This window comes from Triplophysa rosa, linkage group LG8, assembly GCF_024868665.1.
Source record: "Triplophysa rosa linkage group LG8, Trosa_1v2, whole genome shotgun sequence".
Classification (NCBI taxonomy): Eukaryota; Metazoa; Chordata; class Actinopteri; order Cypriniformes; family Nemacheilidae; genus Triplophysa; species Triplophysa rosa.
The window spans coordinates 13,435,716-13,459,484 of NC_079897.1; the positions used below are offsets into that span (position 1 = coordinate 13,435,716).

The following is a 23,769-nucleotide window of genomic DNA, read 5'->3' on the forward strand; positions in this document are numbered from 1 at the left end:
GACCAGGTGATAAGCATTGCGCAGGTCTAACTTCGTAAAGATGGTTGCCCCCTACAAGAGTTCGAAAGCCAAAGACATCAAGGGCAAGGGATGACTATTCTTGACCGTAATGTCATTCAACCCCCGATAATAAATGCAGGAGGAGGAAGAGGGACGAATAATGCCAGCCAACAAGGAATCAGCCACATACCTCTCCATGGCCTCTCTCTCAGGTCCGGAGAGAGAGTAAAGACGTCCCTTAGGTGGAGAAGTACCAGATAACAGATCGATAACACAGTTGTACGGACGGTGAGGAGGTAGAGATGCTGCTCGAGACCTACTGAAGACCGCCCTCAAATCGTGATACACTGGGTACGCCAGTGAGGCTAATGGGTTCCTCCTGTGACAAAGCAGAGGTTACAGGAAAAAAAGCAGAAGACAAACAATTAGATGAACAAAAAACACTCCATTCTAACACTACATTCCTCCGCTAGTCAATAAAGGGGTTATGCTTGGTGAGCTAAGCGTGACCCAGAACCACAGGAGCGGAGGGAGAACGTATAAGGAGGAATTGAATCGTCTCTGTATGGTTGCCAGAAGTGGTAACAGACAAAGGTCGAGTGATGGAAGTAATCTCAGAGAAGGGGGTGCCGCTTAGGGTTCTGGCCGAGATGGTGTGAGAGAGCGGAAGAACAGAAACCCCCCACCTCCTAGCCAGCTCAATGTCAATGAAGTCTCCCTCCGCCCCGGAGTCAATGAGGGCAGAAACCTGGTGACTCACTCCATCTGACCGAATAACAACCGGGAGAGTAGTACGGCTGCGTACGGGAAGGCGGATGGAGGCGGTGCTTACCCTGCGGGGCGTAGCACCAGTGGAGCGTTGCTTGTAGGCTGAACAGTTGGAGACCTGGTGTCCGACCTCACCACAATAGAGGCATAACCCGTTCACCAGGCGTCGGCATCGTTCCTGGGTGGAGAGACGGGCCCGGCTGACTTGCATAGACTCCTCTTCTGGGAAAAGGAGTTGAGGAGGAGAGTCGTGTTTGGCTGTGGAAAATCGTGCAGGCATCTTATCCACCATTCCCCCCTGACGCTGTCGGGTACGCAGTTCCATGCGGAAATCCACCCGGATGGCAAGTTCGATTAGCCCATCGAGAGTCTTAGGGAGTTCGAGAGAGTAGATCTCATCTAGAATGTGGTCAGTTAGTCCGTGGAGGAACCAATCCCACAGCACCTTATCATTCCAACCACTGGAGGAAGCAAGTGTGCGGAACTCAACCGCGTATTCGGACACAGATTTAAAATCCTGTCGTAGCAGGGAGCTCCTGGGAGAAGGTCTCGAGAGAGTTGCAACACTGATGTCCGTTGTCCCATAAGGCCGTTCCCCATTCCCTGGCAACCCCTGCCAAGTGCATGACAATGAAAGCCACCTTAGACTGTTCAGTGGGGAAACAGGAGGGCTGAAGTGAGAAGGTTAGGGAACATTGAGACAAAAATGACCGGCATAAGGTGGGTTCGCCGGCGTAGAGAGCCAGAGAGACGAGACGTGGTTCTGCCCGCCGAGTAGAGGGTGCCTCCATAGCAGCTGGCACAGCGCTGGCAGAAGCGCTCAGCGGAGCAGACCGTATCTGTTCCAGGTGCTGGGCGACGGTAGCTAGTTGCTGGGCTAGGGTGGTTAACCCCTGCTTAAGATCAGCAACCTCTTGCTGCTGATGGCCCAGCAGGATGCCTTGTTGAGAAACAGCGTGACGCATGTCGGGACCTTCCGCTGAGTCCATAGTCTGGCGACGATGTTCTGTCACGGAACAAAAAGGGACTCAATAGCAGGAAGCAGTTTAAGTGAGTTTATTAGTCACAACAGAGCAAAAGTATCCGAAACAAAAAATGCCAGGGAACTCCAGGCACACAGCAGAAACAAAAATAAATCCAATAATGGAAAATAGCGCCTGAGCTAGGAGCTGCAAAGTGGTGGGTGAGAGGTAAATAGCCAAACGAACAAAAAATCCTGAAACTCTCTCTCAGTACAGCCTCACCGAAAACAAGATGCAGAGCTCAGGAGTTAGATGGTGAATCCTGGATGTATAGCAAAGAAAAGAAACAAAGGTGACCAAATATTCCATGAGAACTGGCTCATACACAAAAACATCGTCGCACTGAATGAACGAAACAGAGAGGCAGAAATAGGCAAACCAGAACGAGTAACAGGTGATGGCAATCATCAGTGACGTAATCCTAAAGGTACAACGAGAATCAGGTGAGAGTAGAGTAAAAAATTTGACACACGTGTGAAATATGAGAACGTGGCCCTCAGAAAATAAAAACCAAAAAAAAAAGTAAAACACCAAGACAGACTATAACAGAAGCTTATTTGCAGTGACAGTCATTAACACTCTCATGTATGTGAGCTGAGAGGCAGAGCGGCATCACTGGGGATATGCAGTGCATGTTTAGCTGGCAGTTGATCCAGATAACCCACCAATATCTTAATCTATCTTAAACTAGACCTGCTACCAGGGGCGTAGCCAGAACTTTTTTTTAGAGGTGGCCAGGTAAGACCCAGTGATTTTATTAGGGTGACCAAAAAATCCTTACAGACAGAAATTCTTTAACTTCTACTGTAATTTACACCAATTCTTCATTACACATAGTTTGCCGGTCAAAACATACATGAAGAATGTAAAGTATGTGTACCTAATGTACCTAAATGACGTATGTGCCCTCCAGATCCTTGCATTCTGCTAGAATATGGCATCTCGCAAAGTGCCATGCCAATTTTGGGACTGTTCCACGCATATATATGAATAACTTGATGCCGCATTATCATCTTTTTCTATGGGACGCTATACGTAGGTCATCCGCCGTATTGGAACGGTGTAAGCCGGTCTGTGTTGCCAAGTCTGCGGCTTTCCCATGGAATTGAGTTACTTTTTAACTGTTGCTGAGGGTTGTTTTTTCCGCAGATTCGGAGTGGAAGAATTTTGTTATTTAGCCTTCAATCGTAAGATGATTTTATTTATGAATGTTTAGTTCTGCTATTTGAACTAGGGACGTTAGGCTCTTGGTGAATGATTTTGTTTCACAGATCTGGCAACCCTTAGTTATACATGTGTGATTATGAAAATTTATTTACAGTTGTGTTAACATTGTATTGCTAAACTAACACATAACAACTAAAAGGTATCCCATTTTTTGGGGAATTTAAATCCTCGTGGTTTTCACAGCCATGGCTGCGCAGTGTTGTGGCATTCTAGCAAAATGTAAGTGACGTCAGTGGACAGTTCCAAGATGGCGGGCACGTCTACTTGCCTGGAGCTCCTGAATGAGGCATCTAGTTATTTGTATCTATGGATCCACGCTGGTGGAATTATTTGCTCGTCTCTGCAAGATCAGCTGAATCTGTAGCCATTTTTAAAATTTCTTTCAACACCTGACCTAGTTATTTCTGTTTCTTTTCTGTTTCACTCTTTCTTTCACAATCTAAAAAATAAATATATATTACATTTATGATCTGCGTTAGGTTATCTGAGATCAGCTTGTAAATTTCCTTGGATAAAAGCATCTAGTAAATGACTGAATGTAAATGTAAAATTTAAAAAGTGAAAGATTTATTTCCAAAATAATATACATTTTTTAAACCATTTGTTCTTTTGTTAAAGAACAGACAACCTGAAACATAAAACTGAATTTAAACACAAGATTAATAAAAAGAAAGTAAACTAAACTAAACTCAAAAAGACAACTTCTTAAAGCAGTAACAACAAAAAACAATAAATATCTTGACTCAGGTCACATGTTGGCAGCTCATCCAATAGGATTAAATAGACATTGTATCGTAACAGTCGCCATCACTCTAGGATACATATCTTATTTTTGTATATCGCAATATGCAAACTTTCAATATTGTTACACCCCTGCATATAACTCATTTCAAATTCTGTACTTTAAAGAGAAGGAGTTCGATGGAGGTGCTATGCAGTGACTATATGAAGCAATGCAAGTATGGGAGCAAAAATATAATGCATTATATTCTGTTTTAGACAAATTAATTACAATCATCGCAATTTTAGTCAGAATTGTCTTCTTTCATGTGTGGTTGGTTGTGTGTAGGCTGTAATCATCCAAAACACGCTGTAGATAGAGTAGGTTGGGTGCTTCTTAAAGAGACAGTAAGTCCTAATGCTTGAGTGACAGATGTTTGGAGATGTTGTTGTTCCAGCCAAAGAGGCTCTGGCGAGTTCTCAGACAGTGTGGTTGGAGTTCTTCCAGTATCTGATATATAGCTTGTTAACCTCTTTCAGGTGGACGAGATCGCCGGGGAGGGCCAGTCCTCACGTTTCCTGCCAGGAGTAACCATGACAGAATACGACAGGAGGACCTCAGGCGGCTTATTGCATACCTCGCAGGCATCCCCAGGTACTACTTGTGCGTGTGTGTCACTGTCTGTCTGTGTTATTATGCAAAAAATATTTATAGTGGTTGTAATAGATCAGATCCAGTCAGTGGAACAGGTGAGATAGTGAACTCGTGACTGTAACAATATCACAGATGAGGAACGATGAATACGTGAATTTTAATGAGTCCAGGCAAACTAACAAGTGCTCAAGTAGAAATGGGGAACATCCAAGGAATACGAACAAAATAATATCCACAGAAAAAAAACAATTCTATATATATATATATATATATACATATATATATATATATATATATAAAATCCACGGCATATAGGAACAAAGAGAGTCCATGAGTAGTTTAAAGAACAACCTCAAAATACAACAAGACTGGACAATAAACATGACAAAACATAGGGATTAAATAGAGTCCATGGGATGGGGTTCAGGTGGAGTGTAATGATGAGCGTCAGGTGCGGGGTAATCAATGAGGTCAGAGGGGTGCAGTGCATGATGGGAAATGTAGTCCTGGGGTTAAAAGTCCGGTGATAGTGATCATGCATGATGGGGAAGTGGCTTTTGTACAAGGGGCTTGGCTGACGAAGGCGGGGCAAACGTTACAGTGACAGCCAGCAGCGGGGATGGAAAACTTCAGTGCAGTTACAATAGTAACCACATTCAGTTCTCTTAAAGGGATAGCTCACCCAAAAAGAAAAAGTATTTCATCATTTATTCACATTCCTGTCATTTTTTCTTCTGCAGAACACATTTTTTTAATTTAGACAGAACAGTGAATAGGTGACAGGAAGTTAAGTGGGAGAGAGATGGGGGGTGGGTTCGGGAAATTACCACAAGCCGGGATTCAAACTCGGGTCGCCCTGAAATGCAACCGTGCCATATGGTGGAAGACTGCCCACTAGGCTATCGGCTCCGACCAAAGAAGATATTTTGAAGAATGTTGGTAACCAAGCAACACTGGACCCCATTGACTTCCATTGTATGGACACAAAACCAATGAGATATTTCTAAAAAAAAAACTTTAACTCTGAGCTGCAGTTCGCAAACACGCTGGAGATCCTAGCAACCTCGTACTCTAATAATGTACTATCAGTCACCCTGTTTGCATTGATTTGACTTTATTCGAAACTCACCCAGCTCCATGTGAATCTCTGCTTTCAGCCAGAGGCTTCCAGAACTGCACAGTTCAAAGCTTTATGTAGGTTAGCATCTGCCTCGGGGTTTGCTCAAACTTTACTTCTCAGTGGGGCTCAAACTGGGTGTTTATAGACAACATTAGAGGAGTACAGAATATAAGCTCGAGCTTCTTGACATCGTGAGCATTGTGACAAAATGTGCAAAAGGTTTGAGAAATAACGCCCTTATGACCCGCTGTATCAGAAGTGGCAGATTTCCAGAGTTCTGCTGGATATCCTGATGTGGCCCCTGCTCAAGAAAACAATAGCTTTAGGGAGACAGGCAGTGTATTGACGCTCTGTGTCTGGTCTGTGTCAGATAGTCAGGGCTTCAGATATTGTATGTTCTTTAGCCTAGAACTTATTGGACCATACCATTGCTCGTTTCTTTACTACTGTGATTGTTTTATCTACTTTTATTTTGCTTCCTTTACACTTTTTGAAAGCAATGTTCCAGGAAGGGTTCAATACAAAAGATTTATTGATATTATATACTAGTTTCATGTACTTAAAATGGAGGTCTGAGGCGGCGTTAATACTACTGCGTTTTCCTTTAAAAACTCTTGCTACGGTTACGCCTGGCGTTTACACTACTCCGGAGTTTTCGACCCCCGAAAACGGAGACTTTTGGAAATGCTGCAACCCCATTTTAGTAAACGGATGAAAACAGAGACTTTAGAATACGCAGGTGTCCACATTCGCTTACTGATTTGGTCGTCTGTATCATTGCGTTTGCGTCCCTGATTTGTTAAGCCCCTGTTAAGCCTTCTGTAGTTATTTCCCCAAAATAACTACAGAAGTAGAACTTAACATTCTAAAATTACAAAATGTCTTTGTATTTTTGTATTTTCAAAATACAAAATACTTTTTGCCAATCAACCTCTTTATTAGACTGCTGATTTCTTGAATTAACTAGGCTATACAAAAATAAATACAAAAAAACCTAAGATTAAATGCATTTAAATACAAAATACTATTACAAAATAATAGTATTTTGTATTTCAAATGGATGTATTATTTGAAACACTGCCCATCCATGCAGTCTAATAAGGAGGTTGATTGGCAAAACGTGTTTCAGTTTGAAAATACAAAAATACTAAGATTAAACACATTTAAATACAAAATAAATTTAATTTTTTACAAAGGTATTTAAATACAAAATAGTCCCATCCCATCACTGAACTAGATTATATAGAATTCTAGCTAGTCATCATGTAAACGTTAGCATACCTTCTCATTGCTGCTAGTCACAGGGATCTTGCTCACTAGCTTCCTGAAAACAGCCCAATGACCCCTCAAAACCCGCCCAAAAGGAGTGGAAACTAGCCCAATTATTTTCCGGTGTCAAATCAAAGTTAACAACTGCCAAAAGACGTTTCTATTGATATATTTACTTAACTGAATGGTTTCCTAGGTATTGTATATATTTTTTGTTCTGTTGAACTCAAAAGATGTTTTGGGGGATTTAGGAAAGCAAACAATTCTGGGTCACCTTTGACTACCGTTATAATTTTTCTGCTATGGTAGTCAATGATGCTAAAGAATTTTCATTTGCTAACATTCTACCAAATATCTTTGTGTTCAACCGAACAAAGAAATTTATACAGGTTTGGACTAGAGGGTGAGTAATCCATAACAGAATTTTCATTTTTGAGTGTCCCTTTAAAAAAGATCCCATGTGTGCCCGAGGCCACGCACGGAAATGGACGAGAAACGTGTTGTCTCTTCGTAAGACATGCAAAAACTTGCTTAAGAAATAAGCATGGTTAAATATATTGCATATGTATAATGTGTACAAGCACCTCAATGTTTTAGTTGTTCTATACTGCGTATAACGCTGTTTAAACGTGATATTTGGCAGCCGGAAGAATCAACTGTTGTACACTCATGCGTGATTTTTTTCATTGTGCAACGTGACATGCACCTTACGAAACATTGGTAAAAACATAATTTGGATGCATTTTCTAATACCACCGCTATATTTTCCTCTTTGGTTGAACTGAGCTCCCACGTCCCCTCCCTGTACTGTAGCCTGCTGCGTCCCTCCCTGTACTGTAGTCAGACGCTCGTTCCCCACACTTTCGAGAACGGGTCCGGTCCTGGAGTTGCCAGGTATTCATCTGAGTATGAATACACATTAAGAATCTCATCAATTAACATTTATCCTTAGAATATAAATAAACATTTTGGCGGCCGCTGTACATTAGGAAAGTAGACCAAAAACCCGCAACCCGCGGCTCCATAATTTTTCCCACAACTGCATTTTCAAAATAGCCCAATTGTGCTGGAAACCCGCGACCCTGGCAACACTGGCGGTAGGGCTTACAGCGAACCGGGCGGGGTCAATAGCCTCGGACCTCGAGCTCAGAGGCTGAAATCATGCCGCGTACACTACAAAATAGCTCCACCAGCCAGAGGGAGATGAATGACACCACACACGTCCATTCATGAACAGGAAATAGAACTTGCAGGATTTTCATTTTGTTAATGTCTTGCGGGCGAAAAGTTTGTTGTAACGCAAGCGTTACTGAACATGTACCGAGTAAAATATTACTGAAAATTTATTAGTAATGCCTTACACTACTGCGTTACAGCAAAAAGTAATACGTTACTGTAATGCATTACTTTTGTAACGCATTACTCCCAACACTGGCCATTACACTACCTGAAGGCGTGCCGGTGCCATTCGCCAAGCCTGTTGGCGTTTTAAAATTCCTCTCGGAGATGATAGGTTCTCAAGATCAAACCCCAGTCTGTCTCTCAACACAACGTCGTAACTGAGACGTTTTCCCTGCTGAAAAAAGCAATAGAAACCATCACAGAAATTCTAATGGTTTCCATTAAAATTCCATTATGAACCATGAGCTTCCATTCATTAAAACCGTTACAGAATTCCTATTTGTAATGTGTTTTGGGCATTATTGCACTAGGATTTAATGGTGTTCTATTGGTACATCCCACCAAGAGAATCCATCACATACCAGTAGAGACCATTATAGTTTCTATTAAAACCAATACAATTCCCATTATAACCATTAAATCCATTACATTTTCTGTTGTGTTTTTGGCACGGTTCTATTGTATTTAGCACGGTTGTTAGCTGATGAGCTAACAATTTTTGAGTTTTGTTAGCCTGATGCATTTAAAAAGCCCCAAACAGTATAATATATGCAAATATAGCAGAAAGTGATTGTTTAAAATAATTATGCAGATAAAACGTAAACGAATGTTCATCTGCCTATACTAGGCTGACACTACATAAAGTGAGACCTTTTTTAGATAAGAAGATTTTATGTAAATGATTTAAAGTCACCATGAAACGGAAGTTGTGATTGACTTCTTTTCCATATCGTGACTGTAACAACAGGCAGGGGAACACAAGGGGGCAGACAGGACTGTGACAGTGACTTTATCCGAGTGGAACCGCTTCTGAAATTAGAAAAAAATGTGGGGCGGGGCTTTATTTTGCCCTTCCTTTTTGATTGGTTTGTTGTAAGTTGGGCCTGCAGGGGAGGGCTAAAAATGCCTGGCCATGGACAGTGAGTATAGTCCTACCTCTTTTTTGTTGCTGACGTCATGTGGTGAAGAGTTGTTGTTCAGAGGGGGAGAGGAGCTTAATGTTTTTGACTAAAGATTACAAGTGCAAATCAATTTTGAAAAAATAATGCTGTGCATGGATAAATCATTTAAAATAATCACTGCAACACTGTGTGAAACACTTCAAATTTTCCTGTTTGGAAAACATAAAGCATAGACTTCAACTATTTTATAAAAATGTCTCATTTCATTTAAACTCTACGTTATTTCTGCATTTTGTACTGAATCTGACGTGTACATATTCATATTAAGCTAGTCACTGTCACTGCTCTTGTTTTTCTCTGTTTCACTGTATTCTGCTTCTCGCTCAACCCCATCCTCATTTCTCTCTCTCTCTCTCTCTCTCTCTCTCACTCTCTCTCTCTCTCTCTCTCTCTCTCTCTCTCTCTCTCTCTCTCTCTCCCTCTCTCTCCCTCTCCCCGTCTCTGTGAGAGTAAGGTCAGAATGATTTAGAGTTCTTCAGCGCTCACTTCTGTTTAAGACTCAGACCAGTGAAGAAGTGCAGCTGCGTATATGAAAACACTTGAGTTAACAGTTAGTTTTTCGAGTTAGAGCTCTAAGGCTGTTTTCACATTCATTTATTTATTTTTGTCCTGCAGCAGTTTTCTTTCAATTTAACCGGAAAGGATTTTCTTTTCACATTAAACTTTATTTGGGTAAGTGTTGTTCTTCATGCAATGTGCCTTTACTGTACTTCTGATGGTTTGAAGTGTATTTAATCAGCAGGGGTTTTGTACATTTCTCTTTAAGCGTCAATGCTCATGTTCTTCTCTCTGATGCTGTGAGCATCAACGGTTGACAGAGTAGCTGATGCTGTGTTTTGTGTTTGTTTGCAGCGAGGAGGTGAGCAGACATGGCTTCACGGTCATCGTGGATATGCGAGGATCCAAATGGGACTCCATCAAACCCCTGCTGAAGATCCTTCAGGAATCCTTTCCTTCCTGCATCCACGTCGCTCTCATCATCAAACCAGACAACTTCTGGCAGAAGCAGAGGACGAACTTTGGCAGTTCCAAGTTTGAATTTGAAGTAAGGCGGGTTATGTGAATTAACAAGATGGCAGTTTATTAGATTTGTTTTCGGGACAATTAATTAGATCAACAAGCCCAAAAAATCTTAGATTATATTATGGGAGGAAAAAACACGAAAGTACTTGAGATGTGTATGGGAAATGCATTTGTTTATTGTTATGAATGCACATGGATTTTCCGTGAGTTTCCTTAGATAGAGTAGATAACCTGGTTGACATATGTTTTACTGGATCATTCCACATTGCTTCTGTGAAAGTGGAGATGTCAAAATTAGTTCTGACCTATTTCATCAAAGATCTGAGAGAAAGACACCCACAGTAGGGTCGTGTTTCATCTGTAGCCTTAATCTCCCAACGGAGGTTTCTCAAATTAACTCATCCACCACAGCTGAAGAGTAATAGTGTTATTACACTGTCATAAAAACTTATGAAGGGCAGAATAATGAAAATGATTAAAAAATGCTTATTATTATTGAATCACAAATACTCTTCCAAGCATTGAAAAGTCCCTAAGTATTCTGTTACTATTGCTCATACCTACACATTTGAACAGAGATGGGGTAGGAAGGGCATATTTCATCCAAAAAAGAAAATTCTCTCATCATTTACTTACCATCTTATCATTCCATAATATTAAAATATTATATGGATAATATATTTGTCCTACAGACTTTATTGATGCTTCTGATTGTGCATGTTGTGCTGTTACTTTACTAAGATAAAAGGCCATGTCTGCCTGGAAAAAAAACAGGATAAATCACAGTTGTTTAAAGTTTAGACCTGAGATAGGAAATGAATTATCATAGCGATAACTCCTTTGATTTGTGCAGCCATCTTGAAGACTTGTTCTAATAGAATTGTTCTGAAAACCATAACAAGTAAGGGATAAAGCACAGCTAGCCGTGCATTAACCCTTTTAAATCGGATGTGTCGTCGCCGACACATTCTACCAAGCGGTATTCATTTTACCATAACTATTTTGTGCTATCAAAAAATTTCGAAGTGCTCCTAAAAGTAGACAAACTGTGCTTTTTGAACATACAGTATATGGTATATTACGGTAATGTCTTGCATTCTGTCAGCCAATCGCTGCTGTTATCATGGAGAGCGGCAGGTGGCGAGTATGAACAGGTAGTCACGGAGCTGCTGTTTTCTTGGAGCGCTCTAATAGAATGTCTGAAGTGCTAGATTCTTCATTTTTTTTGTCTATTTAAATCATATTTACAATCTCACAACACACAGTAATGGTCAATAACCTTAATTTATTTAAAGACATTTGTTTTCTGAAAAAATTATACCTTGCACATGATGATGGCACATTGTGTTAGAATTTGACAGTCAAAAAAAAAAAAATGTGTGAAAACAGCCTATTTTTGCTTCAGGTTCTAAAGGTTTAGAGGGTTTTAATGCACGGCGTGGAGGCTAAGAACCATCCGACGCGAAGCTGTGGTTTATCGCGCTTATACCATGGTCATTTGCCAAGCTGTTATTGATGTTTATAGTGTCATTTTTGACCAGACAGGTGAAAATGCCAGTTATTTTTGTCAGTTAATTTCAAATGTAATCAAACTTGACTGGAACTACCGTGCATTAAATGGTTTTAAAGCACACCTTCCAGCCAATCAGAATGAAGTATTCAAACAGACCGTGGTGTAAGATAGCATTATTGCAGTGAGTTTTGCATGGTCAAGCATTAATGTTTTATTTAGAAATGTTTAGTGATATTTTAGGGCTAAGCACTGGTAAACAAATCGTATCTATGTAATGTAGAGTGCAGTGTCTTTGTATTTTCAAGTGTCCACTGTTGCTTCTAATAATATGACCTGAGGTGCAATCCCTGGAATGTTTTTCTGGTTCCCTTTGAGTAAAGAGTTGAGTGTAACTGATCCGATAGGCTTTATTCATCACACCGACACTGTTTAATTGCATTGTTGTTTTAAAAACCCATTTCAGCTTCTTGGAAACCTCCCACTGAGTCGCAGACAGAAGCAATCTATTCAGATCCAAGAGCTGTCAAAGTATTATCACAAGTCTCAGTAATCTTCATTTGTTGTAAAGCTGCCGCACTAAATTAAACAACAATAAAGCAGTCTATGCCCACACAATAATTTTTTATTTACATTTTTTATTTAACATTTGTGACAATTTGTAACATTGTGAGAGATATCATGATATGAAACGGATGTCACAATAGATTACAACAGATATCAAACATTATGCCAATGAAAGTAGCTGACAAGAACTGCTTATTAATGTTTATGATTTTTTATCAAAACCAGATAAATATTATAAAATGTAAAATATGTATAAATGAAATGTATAAAATTATTATACCTAAAATATTTTAAAGATCGGGTAACACAGGCTGTTTCTGCCAATCTCATATTAATCTTGGGTGCCTATACAGTAGTATTGCATATGTCGTATCTTCGAAGAGTATTTAGTTTGAACAAATTTATAAAAGAGAGATACAGCTGTACTATTATTTCCGGAAAAAGATGAGCTGCTGGAGGCAGGCAGGGGGACAGAACTATAGCACGATCACACAATACGTCATCGCATTAATCCCTTCGTGTTTTTTACATTATGCACATATGCGCCGATTGTCAACAAAGCACAGACATATGACTTACAGTAGTTTGACTTTGCGTGCAGTTCATGTCTGGCATCTTTTAGCACTGGGGCCACGCCATCTATCAGTTTCAAACGATCTCCAAATCCAGCGTTATATCTACCGTTATATAACATCGTCATTGAAATGCCGTGAACAGACAAACACACTATAAGTTCTCTCACTATCGCAAGAGTAACAAGCTGCAGCTGCAGGCACACAGCACAGCCGATCTTGACGCAGCGCAGCCAATCTTGATTAACGGGTCTTCCTATCGCTCGTAGGGCTGGGCGATGTGACGATGTTATTGTATATAGCCAATGTCTCGCAAATATCGCGATGTCGATTACAACAGACAGATACCAGATGATAATCGATAATAATTGATAATAATGGAAAATATGTGTTGTAACATTATCATGCAATGTAGGCTTTAGCGTGAATGTTCATGTTCATATGCCCAGGGAGTCAGTAACAGTGACAGAATTTTGGAAACGCTGTTTTGTTTGGTCAGTTGAATGTGCTGCTGTTTTCTGCCGGTCGCTGCACAGATAGACCAAGAGAAAGACGAGCTGCGTCGGCAAAGCAAAACCTCACGCTTGCGGGTCTGTACCGGCAACCTTTTTCTACTGCATAAAAGCTATTGTTTATCTACGCGCTTTAGCTGATGAAAGAAGTCACTGCAACACTGGTTTGTGCGCGTGGCGCGCCTGTTTATTTGGCACTTGGCGAGTCCGGAATGAATTCCCTCCCGGTCCGTATCATGACATCAGCATATGACATCAGTACGCCGATCGTCTGCGCAACGTTGCATGAAGTCAAATACACCTGATACTATCGGATTTCGCTATGATTTTAAAGTCTATTATCGATAATTTATTTTTAAGCACATCGTCCAGCCCTAATCGATTGTCAGTTGCCGTGGGCGTGCTTTTCCAGGAGAATTGCCCAATAAAAGGAATAGGATCCCTGTTACGAAACAGGGATCTAGACTTATAAAAAACTTTCCGAAACAAGTTGGAGTGCTGGGGGAGTGTATCAAGCACAGAAATACTACGTCATATGTTCAACTCATTTTTTAACAAGTTGGCCATGGTTAAGCATGAGAAGCCAGCACGTTTTACCAGTGTAAAGAAGTCAGAATGCATGCCATAGCATGTTACCCGATCTTTAAATATTTTATATATATTTTAAGTATTATAAATATTTTATATGTATTGTGTGCATTTTTGCACTGTTAGCTTAGCAACATGCTAACATCAAACTCTAATAGAGTACTCAGAGATTTTTTTTGTAGACCGTATGCATTTTTCTCATAGAATTTTGGAAGATCGCAAAAAACAAGCTCTCTGATTAACAACGGTTTATGAAGTTTATATGTTTTGTCTATCAAGATAATCTTTACAAACTAACACAACATTTGTTACTTATGAAGCCAAAATATAATCGCCAGAAGTAAAAAGCTAACACGAGGCTATAAACACACTACACTACTTGTGAGATTTAAATGCGGTAATGCGCGATGACGTCTAACGTCCCCACCAAAGGCAGTTGTCGCATTTAGCAACTTGTTAGCAACCGCCATTTATAAGACACAATTAAGCTTAAAAAGCTTTTTCTTTGTCCTTCGAAAAAGAGTAGGGGTGTAACCTCAGCATCCTGGCCAAATTCGCCCATTCGCCTCTATACATCATCATGGCCTCCTAATCATCCCCATATGTACTAATTGGCTTCGTAACTCTGTCTCCTCTCCACCAATAAGCTGGTGTGTGGTGGGCGTTCTGGCGCAATATGGCTGCCATCACATCATCCAGGTGAATGCTGCACATTTGTGGTGGTTGAGGAGATTCCCCCTTCCATGTAAAAAGCGCTTTGATTGTCCAGAAAAGCGCTATATAAATGTAATAAATTATTATTATTATTATTAAAAAATCACGAGCGGGTTATAACTGGTGTGTTTTATGTCATTGATTAAAACATTTTATTTCAGGCAATTTACCAAAAACCCATTCAAAAACCCGTAGACTTTGGGGCGATGGAACCGGAAGTGCTAAAATGCTAACCTGCTTCCAGGATCATCTCTGCAGTTCTCTATAAAATGAATTTTGGTTTGTCGAGTCTTCTCATGTTCATGTGTGGTGTGCTGGCTCTGAATCAGTAACTTATGTGGTTTCATTTACATTTATTAGACACTTTTATCTAAAGTGACTCAAAACAGTAAGGATAACAATAAAATGATTTGTTTCCACTTGGTTCTGCCCTATATTTAGATTATGTAGTGAGCAGCTTACTGGGATTTGGAAGATTTTACTCTTACAGTAAGTTCACTCAAGTTTCCTATTCTTATCTTTTTAGACCATCATGGTGTCCCTTGAGGGTTTGACCAAAGTGGTTGATCCCTCCCAGCTGACTCCAGACTTCGACGGAAGTCTGGACTACGACCACGAGGAGTGGATCGAGGTTCGAGTGGCATTCGAGGACTTTACGGGCAATGCAGCTCGTGTCCTGGGCCGTTTAGAAGAACTCCAGGACATGGTGTCCCAAAGAGACCTGCCGTCAGACCTGGACAGCTCTCGGCGGGCCATGGAGGAGCACGCCTCGCTGAAGAAGAAGGTTACCAAAGCTCCTGTGGAAGAGCTGGACATGGAGGGCCAACGTCTCCTCCAGCGGATCCAGAGTGGGGATAAGGGCAGAGGAGATGTCCAGGGTTTAGCTCCTAAAGTCCAGGCACTATTGGATAAACTCCACGTCACACGACAAAATCTGCATCAGTCCTGGCACATGCGCAAGGTCAAACTGGATCAGTGCTTCCAGCTAAGACTCTTCCAGCAGGATGCTGAAAAGGTTTGCTCATTTACTGTGAACAAAGGCAAACAAAATGGTAATGTATTTTTAGTTCACGCTTTGTCATTCTCTTCTCTGCAGATGTTTGATTGGATCGTCCACAATAAAAGTCTGTTCCTGAACACGTACACAGAGATTGGAAGCAACCATCAGCATGTGCTGGAGCTGCAGACCCAGCACAACCACTTCGCAATGAACTGCATGGTAAGACTGTTTCCGCTGGTCCAGCACTAATGTGCATCACAACCTGAGGCAAAATGACGTTACATCATTACAGTGATATGTGTTTGCACACGTGACCCGACTTTATCTGATGTCATATAATAGTCCTGTCAATATAAGCCTGAAGGTCTGTAACGCCACAGTGGTCACAGAGTCACATTGAAACTAAATAGAACACATATATCCTCCCTGTGTGCATGTGTATGTGTATGTGCGAGACCCTGGCAGCCTCTTTTACCTCCCCCTACTTTCAAAGAGAAAATTTGACAAGAAAACAGCTCTGCATTAAATCACGTTTTATGACATGGTCACATTCGCCATCTGCCCTTTCGTATTCACATGTTAATGCTTATCTTGCAATAGAAGTAGTCTCACAATGGGTTTTCATGCAGATTAGGTTCAAGTGCTTTCAGATTTTGGAAACATCTGGAATCAAAGAGTCATTAGCAATAACAGGTAATCACAGCAAGATGATGTTCGGCAATAGCTGCACAATTGCGAATGTGATTTTTTTATGACAAAATGGTAGAGCGCCCCAGTGCTGATCCTGGTCCTTTATACTGGAACTCTAATGTTGGGTTCACACCAGTTGCGAACAATCGCGTTCGATGCTCTTTATCAATTGCAGGAAAAATTTGTTATTAGCTGACAAATATTTTCAACTTGCAAGGAAGAGGAGGTTGACACCCGTTCGCAGCAATCGCACCGCCTAATTGGCGTCATTCGCATTGCCTGCCACGAGTTCGCTTCTATTCACGTCTTTGCAATGACTTTGTATGTAATTTACTCACGCAAATCACTTAATTTGCGTTTGGTGTGAACCCTCCATAGGAACATCACTTCAGATTTAAGGAGCGGAATTCACTGTTGTGAAAAAGGCAATAATCTTGCTTTTGGGCAATTCTAGCATTAGGGATGTGACATTTGCAAACAAAACTTATAATTTAAATTCTCAGAGAATGTATTTATAGTACATTGAATTGTCTGTTTATATTTTACTAAACCCCTGATGATCGAGTCCAGACATCAGAAAAATATCAGTCTATGCACAAGTTTTCTTTTATAAAAGACGGAAAAATGAATGTGTTATGGATGTGACAAAAAAGCACGCACGTTTTTGAGAGATGACATACTTTGTAGGATTTCTGTGAACTGAAATGTACAAACCAGAAGCAATCATACGGTAGGGATGACTCTTCATAGAACATAAAATTTGTTACTTTATTTCAATTTTCATGTGCCAGTACAGACCGTTATGGATGTGACAATTCTGAAAGCAGCACTAAGTTGTCTGTCTTTATTACACGGCTCGTTGGAATGCTTGATTCTGATTGGCCAGTCGCGACATTTGCAGGTTCGGGGGTTAAATAACTAAATAATAACACACGGTAAGCCGGATGCAGCAAATCATTTTGACAAATTAAATATAAATATATCTTTTAATAACATATATGACATTATATTTACAAATGATTAAACCAAATTGCCTGTTCGTGCACATTTGAACATCGTTTCTTACCTTAAAACCAAAAGTAAACTGCTTTTCCTCACGGAAGGTCTGCATTCGGTAAAAACGAGCTAATAAAATATTAAATTTCATGTCCAGTTTTTTTCTCATGTGGCAAGTAGCTATGTAATAAGCGGAATAATCTACAAGCTGCCGGCTGTTATCGCGAAATAAGCCCATTCAGTGTGAAATACTGTCACTGATCACACTGTCAGGGCTTATTTCTGCGATAACAGCCGGCTGCCTGTACATTATCCCTTACATAAGCAAATCATGCTTTAAAAATGTTAAGATAAATCTTACATGGGTATTTAAACTACTAAATGCTGAAATCTGACCTATCAGTACGGTGAAAATCTTATATATATATTTGGTAAGGTTGACATTTGCATGGAATTGCGCTGGTAATAAATCTTAATGTTATTTAACATCAAAATTTTTATAGTTTGTTATCAGGGCTCTTTGTTGCTCTCTTGCTGGTCTGTTGTGTTTGGCCGTGCATGTTAAAATCACATGCCCTGTTTGAGCTGTGAGAACGGTCCACCCCATGTCACGCCGCTATATCTGTGCACAACTTAACGGATTGAATGCTGTGTCAACTGTTTGCTTTGGGTTAGCGTGGCTCTACATCCATCTCCCTAGGATGTATTAGGAGCCTTACTTCCTGTCTGACCTGGGGCATGAATGCACGTCACTGTGGTTTAACTTAATGTCTGTCAGAGACGCAGAATTGCTTGGTGTACTTCCAAGAATATCACGAGTCGGTTATGAGAATTTCAGCATACAGCATTCACTTAAATGCAGTTTCCTGCTTCACATTTCTGTAATGCTTCATTCTGTAGGTCCATTTTCTGATAATATGATCACCTACAAGCTTTTGTTTTGTAATAAACATGAATGCTTTGTTGATAGCACGCCCCCTAGAGGATTTAAGAGTCCCTACGGTTAGATGGTCTGCTGGTGGTGTGGCATTTGGCTGATGTATTGACAGTAGGTGTTTTATGGAGATGTCCATCGTGTGGCGTGCCGCGGGCAATAGACATGCTCAAGCAGCTGTGTCATTGGTTTGCAGGGTTAACTTAACCTGAGCGTTACTCTTGTCAGGAAATGAACTCAGCATCCAGTCTTTTAAAAATAACACAACATGTGAAAAACCTCCTCATGCTACTGTACACATGGCTGGATAAACTCTCATCATGGTGGTGTATTTATCGGTCTCAGAGAAATCCATAGGGAGATATAATGTTCCCTTCACTACTGGTCTCATTATAGTGTTTGTAATAAGTTACTGGAGTTATCAGCTCTTGAACGATAACAGAAATGTAATGATAATTACATCTCTCTTATGGCAAAGAATAACAGAAAGATGGTAAATATAAATGATGAATGAACGAGGATTTGGGGGAGAACTATTAATTTAAGTCTTTGCTTATTTATATGTTTTGTAATAAGACTAGTAAATTCACTGTCTTTGTTTAGGAGTCTAGTATAGGGTTGTGTCAGTGATTTTCTCATGAGTGGAAGGCTTTTGTTCTGTGGTATGTCTTGGCTGTTCTCAGGTGGTGTAATGTGATCTATGGATAGGTGGGTTGAGCTATTTTTCTGTCTTCTGTCGTTCTGCATTTTAGGAGCCAGCTAAGGTTTAAGTGTAATTCGCATCGTCACAACCATACACTTACAAACATACAGTTTCTGTGCTCAGGTAAATTACCAGTGAAATACAAAAACACACAGAAAGTTGTCACACTGTTACTTGTAAAATACGTAAAAAGTATCTAAAATGAACGTTTAACAATTTGTATGTGGTGAGATGGGAATTAAAAGCTGTCATTTCTGTGCCATTGGTAAAACTATTTTTAACTGTTTTCCAAAAACCAACTATTGTAACTTTTACCAAATGATTTTATATGACCTCCATATACGTAAAAGTAGCAAAGCAACATTCTCCAAATAAACCACATGCAGGCTTCTGTCATGACAATAGTAGCCATTATATTTAGCGATGTTTAGCCAGCAGTTACTTTTAAGCTGCTTTAGATTTACATGAAAATGAGACACCAGAAGCTTTTAATTGTTTACATGATGTGATCCACAAAGCCTTTGATATATAACAGAGGGGCTTGCATCTACTGGTGCATGTCTATCTCCTCTGAGCAGCTCTAAAACCAAGCTTGAGGTAATGATAAACAGAGTTAGTAATCTGGTCTTCAATTCTAAACTCATCTGGGAGAAAAGCATTTCATTTGACTTGTGAACTAAACTTATACATGTGTGCCAGTAGGATGCACTGACTTATCTATACAGGCAGGACTAATTAGAAATGGTCAACTTTAAATTAAATTATTACTGTGCATGTTCATGATAAAGACATTTTGCCCGATACTGATAAATATGGGTGGTGCTATTGCTTAGAAATCACCTAAAATATTGTATGGCTTATGCGGATACCAATATTAAAGGGGTCATATGACACGGCTAAAATTAATATTATCGTTTGTTTTAGATGTAATGCAATGTGTATAAACGATTTAAGGTTCAAAAACGCTGTATGGTCCACATACCGTGCATGTTTGTATCTCCTCTTTGCCCCGCCTCTCTAAAACGCGCAGATTTTTTACAAAGCTCATCGCTCTGAAAAGCGAGGTGTGCTATGATTGGCCATTTAACCAGTGCGTAGTGATTGGTCGAATACTGCAAGCTTGTGACGGAAATGTGATGCCTCTTACCATATTTGGAACATCAGGTTCCAAATGTCGTGATTCACGGCAGGATCCCTTGTTATGTGTGGAGAGAAACGTATTATTGTCCTCTTGACAATAATATGCGTTCTCTCCGGTGTCGCGTCTTCTAGCCCCGCCCTCTCGTTACCTCGTTAGCTTCTCCTTAGTGTTTGATCCCTGTCACCTGCCCGTCACCCTCCCTGTGTTATCATCCCTCGTTTGTATTCCCCTACATATTAACCTTGTGTCTCTTGTCTTGTGCTGATTCGTTTTGTATTACCTTGTATTGTTCCTTGTCTCAAGCTCTAGTAAGTTGTCTCGTATATATTGTTTTTGCTCTGTCTTGCGTTTATCTAGTGTTAGTCCTGTCTCAGTTTTATATGGTTCTTTTGGTTACCTCGTCCGCCGGTTTTGTCCCCCACGTGGGAAGTTTTGGTTTATGTTTTATATGTGGTTATAGTGCTGTTCTCTTTTTGTCTTCCCCCATCGTGGGTGTTTGATTTGTGTTTTTTTGTAATAAATTCTGTTAACCCCTTCTACGCTGTCTGCATCTGGATCCTCATTGAGAATCATGACACCAAAGCAATTGTACTGACAGGTACGCCCACCTTACTTGCATATACATTTGGGCGGTCTTAGTCTAATCATACCACGAACTGACGTACATTTGTGGGGGTGTGGTTACACGAGGCGTTTCAGGCAGGTCTGGGTGAGCATTCGAATTTAGATAGAATGCATATTTTGTTCAGACACTTTAATTTTTGCAATTTTACATGTCTAATACATGCATGTGCAGCTAATAACACACCAAAGACACAGAAAAACACGCATTCGCGCCATATGACCCCTTTAAAAAAGCAATGTGGCCGATTGACCGATAAGAGGCCGGCATTACAGAAAATTGCTGAAACTAAATGAACAATTATTTTGTATTATGTGGATAGTTAGTAGCATGTAGCTTAGCATTAAAATAGACTTGAAACCACGAAAATGTACAGACATGACATCTCAGGAAGCTGAATATGGCTAAGTATGAATAAAAATATCGGTATTAGTACTTACCATACAATCCACCTCATATTGGCCCTAACCCATTCTACTGTGGTCATTTTACTTTGTCTTGAATGCTGGATTTACATCTGAGTGGCCTTTAAAAACAAAATGCTAGTGTGCTATATAACAACCGAATGGAAAACTAAATTATCGGCCTATTGTAAAAGCTTATCAGCCAATGCCGATTCTATATACATCAGCTATTGCAATATATGGGTCTATCACGCTGTTACTATTGGTTATTCTCGGGTTTAGGGATTCAAACAAAGACTAAGGCCATGTTCACACTTGACTTCTTTTTTGAAGCTGCTAGCATCTGTTTTACATTATAATCCTATGGAGTAATCCGTGTTTTCAAAAAAGTCCTGAGCGCTTTTTTAAATGCCAGGGTCTTTTTCTGCAGCTCAGAGCATCTTTTGAGGTTGAAGAACGTTAAACTTTTCTGGAAAAAGAAGTTCTGCGTCAAACACCTTTTTCACAGCTAACCAATGACAGAGACCTGTCGTTTCCATAACAACATGCGAGGAATGTGATTGGTCGAGAAGGCTCAAACTCGAAAAAATAAAATGGCGGCTGAAACGCCCCTTGGAGCATAGTTTTGTACAAATGTAAGTTTAATTTTCACTTTCAATTGTACTTCTTTCAATACTTCTGATTGCATTTCCAGCGAGAAATTAGTATTGTAGTTTTTAAATATGTGATTGGTTATTGGAAAAACGCTCTCTGTTTATAATTCAAATAATTCCATTACGCTGCTTATGAAGCCTGTCTCTCTAAGCTGCCTTCGTGCACAAATGCTATCTTTGAACATTGCCGTCTGCTATTTGTAACCTCAACACTGCGGGGGTCTTCTTTTTCTTTTTCTTTGTCAAAAAAGAAGTCAAGTGTGAACACGGCCTAACTTCGTCTCACACTTTCTGTTAAGAGTTATAGCTCAAACATCATGCCTGAGATTACTATGAACTTTGTAAAAAGTGACACAAGACTATTATTTATCTGCACTGATATTTTCCGCACTGAAGCGAAATTCACTTGCCCCTTAAAAAAATCCACTTGAAAGAAAAAATCTCTCATAATTTACTCACCCTCATGCCATCCCAAAAGTTTTTCACTGACTTTCTTCAACTGAAACACAAGTAAATCATTTTGTAACTCAAAATCTTGTTCGTTATGCCCTGTGACGAATTACATGACAAGTCACAAAACATGTACAATTAAGATCTAACGTTATCAATATTTTGCCATATTTGAGTTTGGTGCTGATGTATGTTTTGAATTCAGTTTTACAATTTTTTTTAAATATTAGTCGCTTTCCACATTGATTTCTTTTATGATACATGTATGTGCTTTTTATATGTACATAAAGTGAAAGGTATTTTTTTTTATAAAATAGCACCTGGGATGTTATGATGGAGTAAATGAGAGAATGTCAAACCCTCCATATATATTGCTGGATTTAGTCTGATACTGTTCAATGGCTTGTGTGTGTATTTGTATATTCCACTGTGTGATTGAGCCGCAGGTTTTCACATGCACGGGCATGACTGAAGCAGTGCATTGTTGCGCGCAGGCCGATAAACCCCCATCAGGTTTTCATCTGACAGCTCTCTGTGTATTGATCCTGAAGTCTTTTAAATGCCTCTGGGCTGTGTAATTACCCCCATGTGAGGAAACAGCGTGGTAACCAGAGCTCTCCTGCACTAGACTTGACTTCTCCCTAAAGAACACACAACATATAGCCACTCCCATTGCATCAGTGAGAGCACACTCTATTCATGAAGTCCGTCAGTGTGGAAGGTCTGATCATGGTCACAGGAGGAGCAGAAACTAAACTGATCCGGGAACAGAACACTTTTACTAAAAGACGACATGAAATGTGAGCCGCAAGACATTTCAGTCTCTGGATTATGATGTATTTCAATGTGAAGCGTGTAAATAATGTAGGCTGGGATTTTATCTGTCGGGATGTGATTGTAAAGTGAAAAGTTAGGTTATGATGTTATCGATTATTTGTTTTTCAGCAGAAAGTCATTTCAATGGTGGAGGAGGTTATTTCATTTTGAATAAAACATATGAAAACCATTTTACTTTAAAATAACATGCTGCACAGTAAGACTGGGACAAAAAATAAATATGTTAAAATTTTATGTCATATAATCATCTTAGGCCCTGTTCACATCTTGCATCTTTTGCTCGCGCAAGTTCGTTATTTTAAATGTAGATACGCGGCAGGCACATGCGGCGCTTCGCTCTCCTTCTCTCTCTCTCTCTCTCTCTCTCTCGCTCTCTCTCTCTCTCTCTCTCTCTCTCTCTCTCTCTCTCTCTCTCTCTCTCTCTCTCTCTCTCTCGTCTCTCTCTCTCTTTCTCTCTCTCTCTCTCTCTCTTCTCTCTCTCCTCTCTCTCTCTCTTTCTCTCTCTCTCTCTCTCTCTTCTCTCTCTCCTCGCTCTCTCTCTCTTTCTCTCTCTCTTCTCTCTCTGTCTCTCTCTCTCTCCTCTCTCTCTCTTTCTCTCTCTCTCTCTCTCTCTCTCTCTCTCTCTCTCTCTCTCTCTCTCTCTCTCTCTCTCGTCTCTCTCTCTCGCTCTCTCTCGCTCGCTCTCTCTCTCTCTCTCGCTCTCTCTCTC

At 40.2% G+C, this 23,769-nt stretch overlaps 1 protein-coding gene across 1 annotated transcript in view; it reads left to right on the forward strand.

Annotated features, from left to right (window-relative positions):
* The window catches only part of LOC130558367 (triple functional domain protein-like), a 92,144-nt gene extending 76,265 nt beyond the window's left edge, over positions 1–15,879 (forward strand). Inside the window, exons 4-7 of the mRNA XM_057340736.1 lie at positions 4,278–4,392; positions 9,997–10,189; positions 15,157–15,645; positions 15,727–15,879. Coding sequence (XP_057196719.1) covers positions 4,278–4,392; positions 9,997–10,189; positions 15,157–15,645; positions 15,727–15,879 — 950 coding nt within the window. The remainder of the gene's footprint in view (positions 1–4,277; positions 4,393–9,996; positions 10,190–15,156; positions 15,646–15,726) is intronic.
* Positions 15,880–23,769: the final 7,890 nt, after the last annotated feature.